The sequence below is a fragment of the Ilyonectria robusta genome (assembly GCF_021365365.1).
Source record: "Ilyonectria robusta strain PMI_751 chromosome Unknown BGZ61scaffold_8, whole genome shotgun sequence".
Taxonomy (NCBI): Eukaryota; Fungi; Ascomycota; class Sordariomycetes; order Hypocreales; family Nectriaceae; genus Ilyonectria; species Ilyonectria robusta.
Genome location: NW_025764442.1, coordinates 1704896 through 1721469, shown reverse-complemented (window position 1 = coordinate 1721469; position 16574 = coordinate 1704896). Strand labels below are relative to the sequence as shown.

Sequence of the window (16574 nt, the reverse complement as noted above, 5' to 3'; positions counted from 1 at the left end):
TTCCTTGCTCGACAACCGGCGCTGGCGGAGTCCACGGGGCGGAAGGGGGGCAATCCGGCGCGAAGCGTTACAACACTGTACATTTGGTGTACTAGACGGCACACACACAAGCAACTGCACAACTGCAAATTTGGCTGGCTCGGCTCGGCGAGTGGACAATTTTTCGGCATATAATGGACTAGGCATGAACATGAGCGAGCATGAGCATACAAGAGCATCATCCATGAATCTGATCAGATGTGAAATGGTGTAGATGTAGGAACATTTTCGTGACATGTTTTCCAGCGCGCCAAGAACAATCACCTTCTGAGGCTGCAGAAACGCAGACCGAGTGGGTATTAAGAGAACCAAGAGGCTTAGAAGACACAACCGCCTATTTTTCGTATGTGTTTTTGCTTCATTACATCAATACCGACCCGAACAACAGCAGTGGACGGACATAACAGTACGGCTACGCTCGACATTCAACTTTCCTCCCGAGAAACACCCGCACTCAACCAACACACACACACATTCTCTTGTCACACTTCCGTCCGCCTGGCTGTCTGTCTCCGTTCCCAATAATAGATAGGTTTCAAAAATAAAAAAGGACATAAAAAGAGGGGACACGCAATCCATCACTGACAACCATGACGAGGCTTCACCATCTTGGCTGGCCAGAGGTACCTTTTGGCTGGGTTGGTTCTCAGCCAAATGGACCTCGGCCAGCTACCGTGTACGATGGGAAACCCCGCTGCTGCCTAAGTCGAATGATTCCTCTAACTGCTCCATGTAGTGAGGTTGGTGGTTTTGGATCTGTTTTTGTCGTACCTGCCAGGGTCGAGGGGAGGCGGTGGGTTGAGGTCGTTATCATGGGGATGTCGGTGAGGGAGGCAGATGACGGGTCGGAGTGTAGGGTTCGATGGGACGGAGAGTCGGGAGGAGAGGAATCGGCTTGCCATCGGCTCGGCTCAGGCGCGTGTTGGAGTAGGGATGGCGTTGGTGCGAGGCCACGGCAGAATGCCGTCAAGAGCACGCGCGCCCATGGCTCAGGCCACCTCTTAGAGGAGCGAGTCAAGGCGGGTGAAGACGCTCAAACAGGCGGCCACAACCTCCAACTGCAATTCCTTGTCCTTGCCCGTGCTCGAGGTGGTTTCCTGGTAAGTCATGTTAGAATCATGGAATCTGTCAAGTTTGTAGCTGCTGGTATTCTTCAACCCACTTCGGCGATCACTTGGGGAAGGTTGGCTCCAATTCCGTTGCCAGTGGCCTTCTTGCCAAACGGCCACTGACTGTAGTCAGCCAGCAGCTCATCCGTCTGGGCAAAGGCCCTTTCGCGAGCCTCATGGCCCAGGGTCGACAGAGCATTCTCGAGGACGTTGGCGGCATAGGCGGCGCAGACCATGGACAGACTGCGTAGGTAGCGGAACTCGAGTGATTCGGGGAGGAACTGGCTGCCGTTGAGGACAACAGTGCGCTGGGTCAGGATATTGCGAACTCGGCGACGGATCTCCTCCTTGGCGCCACCGTCGGCGACGGGGTGGGTGGCCATGTCGAAGAGGAGGAAGTTGCGCTTCTCGGTGCGGAGGATGCCCTTGTCGACAAGGCCCTTGGCGAGGCGCTCTCGAACCTGCTTGAGCTGGTATCCTATCTTCATCAAGTTCCAAGTCTCGCCTGAGGGTTGAAACAGGGGGTGTCAGCGACTGCGTCTGGACACAGAGGGAATGAAAGGGGTGGTGGGTGTCGGTACCGCTCATGAGGTCGATCCAGGAGCTGACGCTCATCTTTTCGCTCTGCTTCATCATCTTGAGGGCCTCATCGAGGAGGACCTCACCAGTGAGGGCGTCGTCAATAACTTCGATGTTGCGGTCAGCCAGGGGGAATCGCCGCCTCGAGGCGTCCTTCTCCATGGCAATGCGGCCTCGGAAGGCCAGCTCGAGGACGATGCAGCCTCGGAGGGCGTAGGAGATGTTATCGTTCCAGAAGGAAAGGTAGCCCTGCGGTTGAGATGGTGGTGGTCAGCGCCAGATTCCTGTAGAGAAACAGGGCATGTGTCTTTGGTTGTGCGCGTACCTGCTTGTCCTTGAGGCCCAGCAGCAGCACCTCCTCCATGAGGGTGAGCTTGGGCTGCTTGCTTCGCTCAGCGCTCTCGCTAATGTCCCGAGGATCGAAGGCGATCTTGTGGCCATTCTCGCCGCTCTCGTAGCTGGTCTCGGGGCCGGCGTCCCGGGCGTTGGACGAAGGGTTCCTGGCTCCAGCGCCATTGCTGGAGTCGCCCTCGGAAGTGGCCCCGGTGCCGCCGCCGGCACCGCGACGTCGCGTCAATCCCGACGACATTTCGAGCGAGGGTGTGTGGATGGTGAGGCGAGGGTGAGGGCGAGGACGGAGGGCGCGGTGGTGTCGGTTGGCGAGATGCGGTCGGAAGGACTGGCCGACGTGATTGAAGCTGATCCTGACCTGGGGGGCTTGTTTGCGCGTTCAGAATTTAGGGGTGTTGGACTGGGTCCTGGTCGTTAGCTTTAGAGCCGCTGGGTGCTGAGTGCTGGGGCAGTGGACAGCGGGCAGTGTGCTGGGGCGGTGGACTGTGGCGGTGGGCTTTGTGCTGTACTTCTAGGTACCTACCTAGGTACGAATGGGTACGAAATAGGTAGTCCAACGGGAGTGACCGGAGAGACAAGGGGAAGGATTGCTCGCCTGGGAGACACTTGCAGCTCGTTGATAGATTGCTCCCTATAGTATTCAACGATGAACTGGCTTTTTCTAGGGGCTCCTGGTGAGCAGGGGTGGTGCTGTAGGTCGTAGCTCGTGTAGTACTCCGCAGCTTGTCGCCTGTTGGGTCTTGAATGCGAAGGGGTCGATCTTTGACCAGCGTCAGGGATGGATGGCATGTATATCTTGATGCTATGGTACTTCGGGCAAAGTCTCTCTGCCGTACGTTACAGCGGGTTTCATTGCGGCTTGTGGCTTGAGGCTTGAGGCTGGATGCCAATCGATGTTGCTGGCTGCTGGAGATTGGTTGGTATCAGAGCGGAGCGGCCAGTAAGATTTTCCGCGGACGCCGGGCAGAGGCTGGTTGAAAGGATGAGACGAGGGATGACAATGGGGAAAGAAGATGGCTGATTGGAGATTCTCCAAGATTACCTCAAAGGTCAGCGAAGCGAAGCAAGGGGTCAGAAATGGCTAGATGATCTTGTTGATAATCCTGGAGAGCTACATGGTCTTTTTTTCCGGGAGAGGGACAAAGACGGACCTCTTCAACTGACCATCACTACGTCCGTCCTCTTCGCAAGGCGGCCAGAAAAGGAGGCTCCTGATGCGATCAAGGTCGCGTGGCAGCACCTCATAGCTCCCTTACACAGTGACGCCACTAATATCCCCCTTTACATGTATGGAGTACAGCTTCTGCAGTCAATACCCACTAAACACAAGGTGCGATAGCCCCGTGTTCTTGTATGGTACACTGTCATCCGTTGGTATTCAATCGCGCTTTCTCGCCGTTCAGCTCCAGGCTGCAACTTACCGGCCGATCCTCTGTCAGGCGTTTCACCGCCGCTAGATTCCATAATAAATGCCAAAGACCCAACCGTGAAAGGACCCAGGAGCCTGGTCTGAGCGCACGGACCACACTTCATCTCCATCCCAGTCGCCTAGCCCAACTTATGTAAGCCAACCTTAGCGGGGAGTCTTTCCCCCAACTCCAGCTCCCCACCACCAACTTCCATCCCCGCACCATCAACCATCAACCACCAACCACCAAGGTTGCTTTCTTCGTCTCCTCCAATTCTTTTCTCTGGACCTTCCTTCTTCTCTCAATCTCTATACCCGATGCCTCCATAGACTAAATCCCTTCCTGCCTCCATTGCCCGCCAAACATGCCCTGTTCTGCGCGTTCCTCGTGCCCCAGTCCAGTCCCGAACCGACGACAGCCGACCCGATATCGAATATGCGAGTCATACATTTGTGGCAACTTCGAATGCCGCGACGCAGGATCTCCATGAAATGTACTCTGCCTTTGCATGAGATGTGCAAAAATCTGATCTCGATACCTCCATGACCACCCAATGCGTCGTTGACTTCCCTCGAGGGACACCTGAAGTCAGGTGCAAGGGCCAGGCTCCATATAACCTTGAATGATTGATCCTGATCATGCCAGTGAGACTCAAGGACTCTTGAATCTCAGGTAAAAAAAGGAGTTTCAATTTCCCTGTGGAGCACAATGGCGCATTGATCATGCTCTATGTACATGGACCAGGTGTTGGTACTATCATGTGCTGGGCTTGGGTCATGGGCTCATTAACATATTCGTCCAAATTTCAATGGCTGACAAGATTTGGGTTTCCTGCCCAGTCAGGTATTTCGGTACCTTGTTGTCACTGTATGGTTTTGGTGTTGGAAGTTTCCGCCCAGTCGTTGGACCCGCACCGGTTTGCTCAGAGAGGTTGACAACTGCCAACCAGCTGGCAGCCACCTTTGCACCTGGCACAGCACGCATACCCTTATAGGGTGAAATATCCCACACTCCCATAACAGCGGGCGAGTCCCTGCGACGGCCGGTGGTCGAGTGGTCAAGTGTTTGCGTCGCAGTACTTGTTCCGGAACTCCTAGGTTCGCCTAGTCGAGGACCGGGACGAGTACTGCCAGCGCAGGCGCTTGCCCCTCGAGCCACCCCCGATCGACAAACACGCCCTCAGAAACACCACCAAGCCCCTGGCCAGTCTGCCTAGCTCACCCTGCGGGGGAGCTGCGCGGCGTCCGAGGTTGGAGTCTGGTGCAAAGAAATATCCAAGGCGAAAGCTGGACGCGCTGTAGTACTGCCGCTAGAGAGCAGTAGCAGGGCGTGGAGGACGGCTTCGGCCAGTTTTTTTTGGGGAGGTTCGAGGTTCGAGGTTCAAGTTGGGTGGTTTTGTTTTTTTGAGTTGATTTGATTTCTTTTTCTGGGAGTGAATAAAGGAATATACTATAATTGAATCTTACTTTAAGTTTTTCTGTGTTTTAGCTGTGCTGTAATGTGGTAGAGTAGTGGGAATAACTTGGTGTATATTTTTTGTGATGTTTATATTTGGTGTGTTAGGGATAGTTTGAGGATTGGACTCTGCTTATTTGCGAGCTGTTTACTGTCTGTTATTTATGTTATTCTGTATATTCTATGTGTACACGCAACTATTTTTGAAGACTAGATCTGTGTGCCATTCTTGATTATATTATACAATTCCAGCTTTATTCTCGTGAGAAGTCCATGGTCCCCACGCTCTGCTTCCACAATTCATCAAAGTTGATATTCTCGTTTTGAAACAACTCCCGGATCTTCCGGGCTGCAGTCTCTTGCTCGTCAGGACCAAAGCCTTCCGGTCGCGTTGACTCAAACTGTACAATCTCCACCCAGCGATAGAACAAATCCTCCTTGCCTATGGCAGTGAGAGCGTCTCGAAACGCAAACACCTGGCGGCGGCGCTGGTCTTCGCCCGAAGCCGCGTTGCCCTGCAGGTTGTAGACCATCCAGCCGTAGTCGCGGTGGTGCACCAGTGCGAGATTCCGGAAGGCGTCGATGGCGATCTCCTTCTTGTCGACGAGGCTGTGGGCGTGGATCATGCCGGCCCAGTCCAAGTCCCATTGGCCGTTCATCAGGAGGTAGCCGGTCTTTTGCTCCTGTAGCATCGGCGACGTGGCTGACTGAACGTATGCAGACAGGATGGTCTTAGAGTCCTTGTCGGCAAAAATGTCCTTGAGAAGTTGGTCCCAGTTGCGGCTGCGGCGGACGTAGATCTCCTTGGGTCGGAATCCGACCTTCCATCGCCACTGGCACGGGTTGCCGTGGGCCTGTCCGGCAACAAACTCGACGGGCCACGGCCAAACGAAGACGAACAGAATGAAGTCGAAGAGCATGGTGAAGGTGCGCTTGGCGACCTCCCAGCCGCCCTCGGACCACGTCGCATTCGCGACGGTCCAGGTCGTCTCATTGGGGTGGCCGAAGGCAGAGGCGACGAGCTTGTAGTACCACGGCAGGATCCAGAACATGCGCAGAAAGAAGAGGAGCACGACGCAAATGTTCATCCCCACGGGGACGAGGAAGATCTTGCGCTTCAAGTCGGCGGGCTTCGTGTCGATGTGCGTCAGGTAGATGTGCTCCTCCGACAGGGTGCTGATGAAGGGCTCCAGGACTTCCGGGGGCTGCTTGAAGGGCGAAGGGGGAGCACCATCTTTCGGCTTGGGCTGGGCCGCTTTGCCCTTTCCTGCTCGTTTGCCGGGTGCCATGTTTAATGGAGTGTTTAGGAGCTGTTCAGGGCAGTGTACTCCAGGCAATGGGCTGGAGTGTCGCGTGGTCGGGACTCTGGAGCTCAACTGAAGATGTGTTCTTGAGTGGACACTTAAGGTTGCTGCAGCTCCACTGAGATTAATAGCTGTCGTCAGCCCCTATCGGCTGGATTCCAGTCGCCACCATATCATCCAACATGAATTCAGTCCCTGCAATAAAATACTCGAAATCCAATTGTTCGGCCGTTTGCGATTAATTCATTAAACCATTAACCTTGACTTATTCTCTTTCATCATGAAAACCGCAAGTTGTGTCACTGTGGCGCATTGCATTCCCTCCCACATTGAATAAGCCACACCTGCCATTCGCTCCCGGCTGTGGCGGACAATCCCGGCTCCGAGAGCTCTCTGTGGCGGCTCGAAAATGCTCGACTCCACAGATCATAAGTGCTGCCGAAACCGAGCATTGTAACGACCATTGGCTCCATGTCAGACGCTGGTTCTAGGTCTGATAATCCGTCATCGCGGCAATGTTGAGAGCTCGCGTATTACAGGTTGGTTGATTCCTCTTCGGCGGCTCTTCACTTGCCATTGATTAACCCCGGTTGTAGGAGCGCTGCAATTCCTATGTATGCGCTTTCTGCCGACACAAGCTCTCGCCGAGGGAGGGACAGCTCAGAGATCGCCACTTTTCGACCGCCGCAGGCTCGACAACGTCTCTAGGGGTCTCGGCACGGTTAAAACTCGTCGGGCCGCAGTCATTTGGCGCGCGCGCTCTGTCGACGAGCTCACTGCTGCGTGGACCGGGCGATAATGGAAGCTCAACTAGACCGGGAGGGTTCCCGGGAGGGGGAGGCGGGTTTGGAACTGGGTTGGGATCTTTCGGCTCCTTTGCCAACAACGCCCCCGCGGCCCCGAGCAGCAAACCTACTCCCGATGCGCTTCTTCCTCACGAGCGGGAGGCTCGAAAAAAGATGGGTCTCAGCCCTCCCAAGCCGAAGCCCTCGAACAATGCCGATGCTCCCAACGATAATTCGACCCGCGCATCCTCGAAGAAGAACAAGAACAAGCGATCCAATCGAGGGAAGAATAATGAGGACCAGCTTGAAGCTGATGCGCCCAAGTCACAGCCAGGCCCACTGTCAAGTTCGTTGCTTGCTGAGGCGTTCAAGATCGACCGCAACCCAGGCCCGGTGGCGACGCCGTCATCGTGGTCTCGCAATGATTCCGCCCCAGCTCAAAACTCCCAAGTCCCGTCTATATCATCACAAGTTTCCTGGGGCGCATTCAGCGCCCGAAAGATAGACACGTCAGTTCCGGCCCCGAAGCAGGGGGCCAAGCACAAGGCTGCCTCTCGAGGTAAACCCACCACAGCCAAAAGTGGCGACGGGTCCGAAGTCTGGGGCCAACTCAAGCGGGCATCACGAAAGGAGTCCTCTAAGGTTGCCGAAAGTTCGACCAACGGCGAGGACGACTTTTGGGATGCCCTCGAAAACAGGGTCAGTGGCTTCCGTGGCAAGAGGAACGGCAACCAGACCACTGGTGCCTCAACGGCACAGGGCCAGGCCAAGCTCGGGGCCTATGAGGCTTCGTCGAAGCAATTCACTCCCTGGTCTGATGGAAATCAGGACCAATCCATGGAGCAGCCAAGACGGAAATCAAGATTTGAAGTAGAAGAGGAGGATCAATTCAGACGGGGCGGCAAGAAGGACAAGCGCCAGAGCAACCGCCGTCGGCAAGAGGAAGATGACGAGGATTGGGACGATGAGGCGATCAAGAAATGGGAGGCGAGACAGCAACGAAAGGCCGAGAAGGACGCGAAGAGACGCGCTGGAGAGCAAGTGGAGGCACAAGCAGTCCAGATCTTCCTCCCGGAGTACATCAGCGTGTCCAACCTGGCGGGTGCTCTTAAGCTTCGGGTCTCTCATTTCTTGCGCGACCTGGAACAGATGGGCTTTGAGGACATTACCGAAGATACCATCATGACTGGAGACACAGCTGGCCTGGTTGCAATGGAGTATGGACTTGAGCCGACCATCGATACAGGCTCCAAACGAGACCTTAGACCTCGACCTGTTCCAGAGGATCCCTCGACGCTCCCCGCTCGTCCACCCGTCGTCACCATCATGGGCCACGTCGATCACGGAAAAACCACTCTTCTCGACTGGCTAAGGAAGTCATCAGTCGCCGCCGGCGAACATGGCGGCATTACTCAGCACATCGGCGCGTTCGTCGTCAACATGTCGTCCGGGAAGCAAATCACCTTCCTCGACACTCCCGGTCACGCCGCCTTCTTGTCCATGCGTCAGCGAGGTGCCAACGTGACTGATATCGTTGTCCTGGTGGTGGCTGCCGACGACAGTGTCATGCCCCAGACCATTGAGGCGTTGAAGCATGCCACGTCGGCAAAGGTCCCCATCATTGTGGCGATCAACAAGGTTGACAAGGAAGACGCTCGGGTCGAGCAGGTCAAGGCCGATCTTGCTCGCCACGGTGTCGAGATTGAAGATTATGGAGGCGATGTCCAAGTCGTCTGTGTGAGTGGTAAGACTGGTCAGGGCATGGAAGACCTCGAGGAGAACATTGTCACTCTTTCTGAAATCCTCGATGTCCGCGCCGAGAGTGACGGCATGGCCGAAGGATGGGTTCTCGAGTCTAGCATCAAGCAGGTTGGCAAGTCCGCGTCGGTGCTCGTCAAGCGAGGAACACTTCGACTGGGCGACTACATCGTTGCGGGCAAGACTTGGGCCAAGATCCGAGTCCTCCGCAATGAAGCTGGAGTCGAGATTGCCGAGGCACCTCCCGGAACGCCAGTCGAGGTCCTGGGCTGGCGCGATCTGCCCGAGGCCGGAGAACAGATACTCCAGTCGCCTGACGAGGGCAAGGCCAAGACGGCCATCGAGTATCGGCAAGAAATGGCGGAGCGACTCGAGAGCTCTGCCCAGCTTGCTGAGCACGAGCAGCGTATACGTGAGAAGGCTGCTGCTGATGAGGCTGCCGCGGCCGCGGAGGCGAACGGCGTCGAAGCCCCCGTCGAAGACGCCGAGCCCGGCGTCATCCTCCAGAACATCATCGTCAAGGCCGACGTGGCAGGTTCGGCTGAGGCCGTGTGCGGCACCGTCCAGGAGATTGGTAACCACGAGGTGCAGACGAAGGTCTTGCGGTCGTCGGTCGGTCCCATCTCCGAGTACGACGTCGACCACGCGGCGACATCCAAGAGCATCATTGTCAACTTCAACAACGCCATCGCGCCGCACATCCGCCAGCGCGCTGACGAGAACAAGGTGCGCATCATCGATCACAGCGTCATCTACCACGTCGCCGACGAGGTCAAGGACGCCCTATCAGACCTCCTGCCGCATACCATTACCCACCGCGTCCTCGGCGAGGCAGACATCTTGCAGGTCTTTGCCATCAACCTCAAGAAGCGTGTCAGCCAAAACATTGCTGGCTGCAAGATCCGCAACGGCGCCATCAAGCGGACGTCTACGGTCAAGGTGCTCCGGCGCGGCAAGGTCATTTACGATGGTAAGTCTATCCGATCAAGTCTACCCCTGTCTAGAACCCTCTTGCTAACTTGTACCCCTTTTAGGCAAAATCAACACCCTCAAGCACGTCAAAAAGGACGTCATGGAGATGGGCAAGGGCTCCGAGTGCGGTATCGGCTTCGAGGACTTCCAGGATGTACAGGTCGACGATCAAATCCAGACATACGAAGAAATCAAGGAGAAACGACACTTGTAAAAACAACAAGAAGGATGAAAGTGTACGAAAAGCATGTGGAAGAATCATGGTGGTCAGCGGGTCGGGTAATATGAGACCGGCTGATTTCGCCGTGTGCCGGTCATATATGAACTGTACTAAAAGACAAAGGTGTATTTATAGGCTACGATGGGAGGACAATATCAGCTCAAAAGTTGATATGGTGCAGATTATAAGAACCAATCTCAATGCTAGTACAATATGTATTCCTAGAGCCCTGCGGTCTTTGCTAGGATGAATTACAAAGAGATTGGCGGACACACTTGCTTCAGGACAATACTACATGTTACTTCACCCGGAAACGAATAAATGTGGTTCTTTGAACTCTTCTTCAAGTCCTGAAAAGGCCCAATCTAGATTCAATTTTCACCTACCTCTCCAACATCATCCCCTCCCCGGCGCTGACGTAAAGCTGGACGAAAAGGTCTTGGTGGTGATGGCGGCGCGCTCGCGCTCCTTGTCCAACTTAGCGAGCCCGATGCGGTCGGTGACGGGGGTGGCAGAGATGATGTTGTCAAACTCGTCATCATCGTCGTCCGAGTCGCCATTGTCTGAGTCGGGTTCGACATCGGAGGTGGGCTTGAACTGCTGGGGATTGGGGATGGTAGCGGGCTTCTTGCGCGACTCTTCGGCGGCGGGGTTGGAGAAGGCCTTTGAGGCGAGGACTTTGCGGCGGATTTCAGCCATGGCGGCGTCGTCGTCTGAGTCGTCGGATATTGGGTATGGGTCTTTGTCTTGTTCGTCGTCTGAGTCGGCTGGTTTGGCGGCCTTCGGGGGTTTCTTGCCCAGATATATGCCGTCTATGCTCTTATCATCGTTGTTCGAGTCGTCTTCGTCATCTTCGTCATCGTCTTCGTCGTCATCGGAGTCGTCCATTCGCCTTCGGTTTGTGTTTCCGCTAGTCCACATGTCGTCGTTGCCCTCCTCTCGACTCTCGGCGTACTCCCTCTCCAGCTGCTCCATCCACTCCTCCTCCGTCTTCTTGATTTCGGCAGCGTCGGCGCATGCGGCGTAGCGCTTGAGAATGGTGGAGTTGATTTCGAGGAACGAAGCGCCGTATGAGAAGGGCTCGAGGATCTGCTCGGCCCAGTCCGCGTGGCCACAGATGTAAAAGGCAGCGGCAAGGGCTTCGACGCAATTGAGACGCCACGGCTTGCCATAGTTGACGGAGTTTGCAGCGACCAGGTACGGCAGCAGGCGCTCACACTTGCCGCCAACTTTATTCCATTGGATTTCTTGGGTGCGGGCCCACGAGCACTCGACGACGGCGGCACCGAACTGGTCCATGAGGTCGCGGTCGGCGGGCGAAACGACGATCTTGCCGTTGGGCGTGATGATGACGCCGTTATGGCGCTGGCCGAGGTGCAGGTCGCGCATCATGCCGAGCCTGATCAGCTTCTTTCCAGAGCATCGCTTCGGGTCGCAATGGCCGAGATCCCAGCAAGCCGCCTTGAAGGCCGGGCGTCGTCGCGCCGAGCCGGACTCATCATCATCGCCATCGCGGGGTCCTCGGTTTCGCGGGGGCCCGTAGCCGCCGCTGCCGCCGCGCTTGCCCTTGAAGTCTTTCTTGTGGCGGACCATTGCGACTTTCAGCTACAGGTTGTATCGGATCGAGCAAGTCGTTGGTTGGTGCGCGCTCGAGAACCTAAAAAGGCGATGGTGGTGTGTTGTATGGTGGGGGATTTTTTATGGAAGAAGAATGTTGGACCGATAAGGGCGATAATAGCGGAGTGGCGGGGTTGAATGGAGGGGCACAACTCTGTGGCTCAGGTGTGGGGAGACGCGCCACAACCTGGAGAGAGACTGATGAACAAGGAGATGCAAGTTGCAACTCTAGAGCTATTCTTCTTATCGAGTCTTACTCTCTTTAACCAGTACTTATTATCCAGAAACTCTAGAATAATAGAAACTCCAATCACTCCATCACGAATAGTCCAGACCACCTGCAGTGTCACCGACAACCTGCTCAAGCTCTCCAGCTCAACTTCGTCACCATCTTGCCTGTGCTGCATCAGACCCCTCGTTTCTCGGTCTCCGGCAGTCGATTCACTCTTGAACATCTTCCTGCGAGGTTTGGTCAAGTCGGCATGGACCAAATCATTCATGCCCATGCAGCCCTTTGCCTTCGACACACAGACGGAACTAGTCTTGATGATCCGCAAGTCGGCTGCGCAAGATTTCCCTTGTTTCGCATCCCGTTGGGCTCCGCCAAAGCCGCAAGATTTGCTAGTGACATGATGTACAACCTATCGTCGCGACTAACCAAGTCAAACTTGTTGGTAATACTCAGGGCGATAGTAGCCTCGCTGGACGTTTGGAATATCGTCAGATCGATGAGCACCGTGACGGACGGGGCGAACCAACATCAATGCAAGAAATCCCAACCCAATCGCGTTAAAGTTTGTCAGCAGACTTATGTTCAAGCAGACCTAAACCTATATTTAAGATATAGCGAAGGTAGAGGAGGGAAGCCACAGCTCCGCCGGCTGAGTGTTCAGTAAACAACACATGCCTCTTCCTATGGCCGTCAGCTTTGACATATTGCTGGATTTTTCAGTGGGACATTTTTATCTAGAGCCTCGGTACTGCTGAGGAAGCCAGCGGGTGAGGAGCTCCGAATCACACGCCAGACTAGGAGCTTGATGTTGGTGTTAGGAGAGGCAGGCCATTCGAGGCCCCAATATCAACCACATACGATGAAGTGACTTGCAGCTTTGGGACGCTCGTTTCCATTCACTACATGGCCCAGCTTGCTTGCGCTTCCCCGGATATGACAAGGACGGGGAGAAATTCGCGTGAGGTGGCCGAGCCCGCTGCCGGCGTGAAAATGGTCGACGTCCAAGCCTTGACACTCCCTCTAAGCGACGGGACCGCAATATGATCGCTCTGAATTGTATACTCCGTGCTGTCGACAATACCTTTCGCCGAGTTGTATGTACTGTGGGCACACTTCCAAGCAATAGATACCAACTAAAAGGTTAACCTCGAAGTGGAGGAAGTTAGGCAACAGGTTGCTGTTTACCATTCCCAATCGGCGCATGCCCCCTTTTCATTTACATGCGAGTTGCTGTATTTGCACGCCTCGTTGTCCAGCCGGTGGAGCAAATGTTTTAGCTTGGCGTTCACATCACCTAACCGTGTACGTGGTCACATCGCTCATTCCACAAAAGGGTCTTGCCACTAAGATGGATATTTTCAAGGGTGCGTTCGGAAACGGTGGAGAGTTCGGTAGCAGCAGCGGAAGCTCCCTGGGAGTTGTCGACAAAGGTGAGGCCGGACGAGGGGACGGTAGCCGACGCCGTAGCTACAGGCGCACTTAATTCTGGGTTGGACTTGGCAATACAGAAAAGTTGCCTCATAATCAATGTTTACGGATATAAATTGCTATTGTTTTCTATGGCGTCGACGAACTTGACAGAAACGGGGAGGTACAGTTCTAGAGTGAATGACTGAGGATGTATCGAGTGTTCAACTGATTAGAGGCTTATGTCAGTTGTTAATCCAGGCTGCCCAGTTATGCAGCTGCCTGCGCAGGCTTCAGTCAATACGAGGTTGTGGTGTCAGAGCGTTGGGCCAGAAGGCGGCTAAGAATATGGCAGTTTTTTGGAGAAAGGAACAGGAACAACGACTGTAAATCGCTTATTGTTTGTATTAGCAACTTATTAAGTACACAAGCAAACCCATGTTCTAGACGGCGACCTATGAATATACAGATTCCCAGCAGTCTTTCTGGCTTAGTCAGTGCACTCGCTGGAGGGGCAGAGCCGCTAAGCCTAACCGGGCGTTACTCAGGAACTACGACACCGTCACCAACACCATCACCTCCACCACGCTACTTTACTTGCTGGCCTCTCTCACGCCTCTCACGACTCGACAGCGCCATTGCAGCTCGCACGCTGTTAGTGGGGATTTCTTTCTTCCGGGGTCTTCCAGGTCGTTTCGTCTGCCCCATGTCGTCGACGTAATCTTCATCTCGGCCTCTCCCTCGAGCTCCGCCTCCACCTGTGCCAGTGGCCCCCTGTCTATCGGCCCCGCTCGCTCGCTCTCCAGCTGTCAACTCTGCCAGCTCTCCGCCAGCTCGACGGTGATTGCTTCACATCGTCGACCATCCGAGTCTCTCGTCGCGTCGCATCCCCCCACGTCTCCTCGCCTCGCCTCTCTCCCACCGCGCGTCTCCCGCAGGCATCACATCACATCCCCTCCCACCACCATGGAAGCCGCAGCCGCCCGCGCCGCCGCCCGCGACCGCTGGGGTGAGTTTGGCGGCCGCACGCCGTCTCAGCTTCAACGCTTCATCCAGGCCGCCTGCAGTCCCGAGAACTTCGAGCCCAACTTGGCCCTCAACCTCGAGATCTCCGACCTCATTAACTCCAAGAAGGGCAGCGCCCCGCGCGAGGCCGCCACCGCCATCGTCAGCTACATCAACCACCGCAACCCCAACGTCGCCCTCCTCGCCCTCAACCTCCTCGACATCTGCGTCAAAAACTGCGGCTATCCCTTCCACCTGCAAATCAGCACCAAGGAGTTCCTCAACGAGCTCGTCAGGAGGTTCCCCGAACGCCCGCCCATTCGCGCCACCCGCGTCCAAGCAAAGATCCTCGAGGCCATCGAGGAGTGGCGGGGGACGATATGCGATACCAGCAGGTACAAGGAGGATCTGGGCTTCATCCGGGACATGCATCGCCTCTTGAGCTACAAGGGCTATGTCTTCCCAGAGGTGCGCACTGAGGATGCCGCCGTTTTGAACCCCAGCGATGTAAGTGTGCTAAACTTGTCGACACCGCCCCCTACTGACTCGATTGCGTTAAGAATCTGAAATCGGCCGAAGAAATGGAGGAGGAAGAGCGCGAAGCCCAGTCCGCCAAGCTCCAAGAACTCATCCGACGCGGAACCCCCGAGGACCTGCAAGAGGCCAATCGCCTCATGAAGATCATGGCTGGCTACGATACCCGATCCAAGACGGATTACCGCGCAAAGGCCGCCGAGGATGTCGGCAAGATTCAGGCTAAGGCACGCCTGTTGGAGGAGAGGCTGGAGGCTTTCCAGCAGGGCGATACCATGCAAGATGGCGACGTCTTCAGCGAGCTGGCCGCGGCCCTGCAGAGCGCCCACCCCAAGATCCAGAAGATGTGCGAGGAGGAATCGGACGACCACGACGCCGTGGCGAAGCTCTTGGAGATCAACGACAGCATACACCGGACCGTCGAGCGGTATAAGCTTATGAAGAAGGGCGATGTCGAAGCTGCCGCCAAGATTGCGGCTGGTGCTCCTCCGCCGTCTTCCTCGGCTGCCGCAGGCTCCTCGAGTGCTGCCAACGAGCTGTCTCTCATCGACTTTGATGCCGAGCCCTCAACCACCAACGGCAATGGCAACAATGGAGTTGGCTCAAGTAGCTCGCCTGCGCCCCCCGGTGCCACTGGCATCGAGAACGACCTCCTTGGGCTCGATATCGGCGGACAGTCGGCCAGCTTTGGCCAAGGCGGTAACATCGCCCTTGGCTTTGGCGCAAACCAGAGTGAGCTTCACCCGTCTCCGATGCCCATCACACCGACATGCTAACCACAGTCACAGACATCCCCGGCCCTGCTCTCCTCTCCTCCGTAACCCAAGACAACTCCGCCAAGGGGCCCGTCACCAACCAGCCAACGCCTCCTCCTCCCTTCTCCCAGTTCGCTGGCTTCAACTCCCAGCCGCCATCCCAGTCCTCTACGCCTCAACTCCCTCTCTACCAGCAGTCGGTGCACGCTCCGCCGCCTCAGCCCGCCTCCGATCCTTTCGCGGCCCTCGGGTCGCCGCTGAGCATGTCGCAGCGGGCCTCGCCTGCTCCTCCGCCTCAGCCCGCCGCCGCCGTGGCCAACGACGACGACGAGTGGAATTTCTCCTCGGCGCTGCCTCCGGAGGCTCCTAGCAAGCCCGCAGAACACCGTACCACCGTCAGCAACACCAACCTCCACATCGAAATGCTGGCCAACCGATCCCTCCCCGGGTGCAACGCCATAGACCTCTCCTTTGCCTTCACCAACAACCTAGCCCAGCCCATCAGCGAACTGCACTTCCAGCTCGCTGTCACAAAGGTAAGCGCGAGAATCCCCGTCCCCTTCCAACACATTCACGAATGCTAACTCTCACCCAGGGCTATGAACTCCAACTCCAGGCCCAGACCGGCCGCGACCTCGCCCCCAAGCAGAGCCGCGGCATCACTCAGCGGGTCCAGGTCTGGCACGCCGGCAACCACGCCCAAAAGGTCGACTCTGCCAAGCTGCGCTGGCGCGCTGCCTACAAGGTCGCCGGCCAGCAGACCAATGAGATGGGTGCCGTCCCCGAGTTCAGCATTGCATGAGGGCTGAGATGAGATGATATAGGATGAGAGAGAAGGTGGTCATGAGGAGGAAGAGAACATTATTTTACCGCATGAATGAAGAGTGCGTGGACCTGACATGGGGAAAAGCGTGCCAGCGGGTGGTTTATACACGGGGATCTCACCTCGTCATATTTTTCAAGAGCCATATTGCACCACATGTAGGGAGGCATGAAATAGCAGTAGACTTGTAGGAATGATTTCGCAAGTAGGAGATGACATG

General features: G+C 55.9%; 5 protein-coding genes across 5 annotated transcripts; 2 read left to right on the top strand and 3 right to left on the bottom strand.

Annotated features, from left to right (window-relative positions):
• Positions 1-1040: 1040 nt before the first annotated feature.
• Positions 1041-2316, bottom strand: BGZ61DRAFT_531917 (vacuolar protein sorting-associated protein; the record flags this gene model as incomplete). Its single annotated transcript, XM_046253793.1, has 4 exons — positions 1041-1136; positions 1202-1653; positions 1730-1976; positions 2053-2316. The coding sequence occupies 4 exons, from the start codon at positions 2314-2316 to the stop codon at positions 1041-1043; spliced, it is 1059 nt and encodes a 352-aa protein (XP_046105684.1).
• Positions 2317-5063: 2747 nt separating this feature from the next.
• Positions 5064-6492, bottom strand: BGZ61DRAFT_450493 (uncharacterized protein). The gene has a single exon (XM_046245743.1). It carries the CDS (start codon positions 6229-6231, stop codon positions 5197-5199), a length of 1035 nt encoding a protein of 344 aa, XP_046105683.1. The 5' UTR covers positions 6232-6492; the 3' UTR covers positions 5064-5196.
• Positions 6493-6761: 269 nt separating this feature from the next.
• Positions 6762-9975, top strand: BGZ61DRAFT_477391 (uncharacterized protein; the record flags this gene model as incomplete). The annotated part of the gene is made up of 3 exons (XM_046248889.1): positions 6762-6785; positions 6843-9759; positions 9824-9975. 3 exons carry the CDS (start codon positions 6762-6764, stop codon positions 9973-9975), a joined length of 3093 nt encoding a protein of 1030 aa, XP_046105682.1.
• Positions 9976-10383: 408 nt separating this feature from the next.
• On the bottom strand, positions 10384-11457 carry BGZ61DRAFT_276396 (uncharacterized protein; the record flags this gene model as incomplete). The annotated part of the gene is made up of 1 exon (XM_046238407.1): positions 10384-11457. A coding segment is annotated over one exon (1074 nt), but the record flags the coding sequence as incomplete, so codon positions are not given.
• A 2746-nt stretch (positions 11458-14203) lies between these two features.
• On the top strand, positions 14204-16333 carry BGZ61DRAFT_350448 (VHS domain-containing protein; the record flags this gene model as incomplete). The annotated part of the gene is made up of 4 exons (XM_046240231.1): positions 14204-14749; positions 14803-15508; positions 15565-16067; positions 16127-16333. The coding sequence occupies 4 exons, from the start codon at positions 14204-14206 to the stop codon at positions 16331-16333; spliced, it is 1962 nt and encodes a 653-aa protein (XP_046105680.1).
• Between the last annotated feature and the right edge of the window lie 241 nt (positions 16334-16574).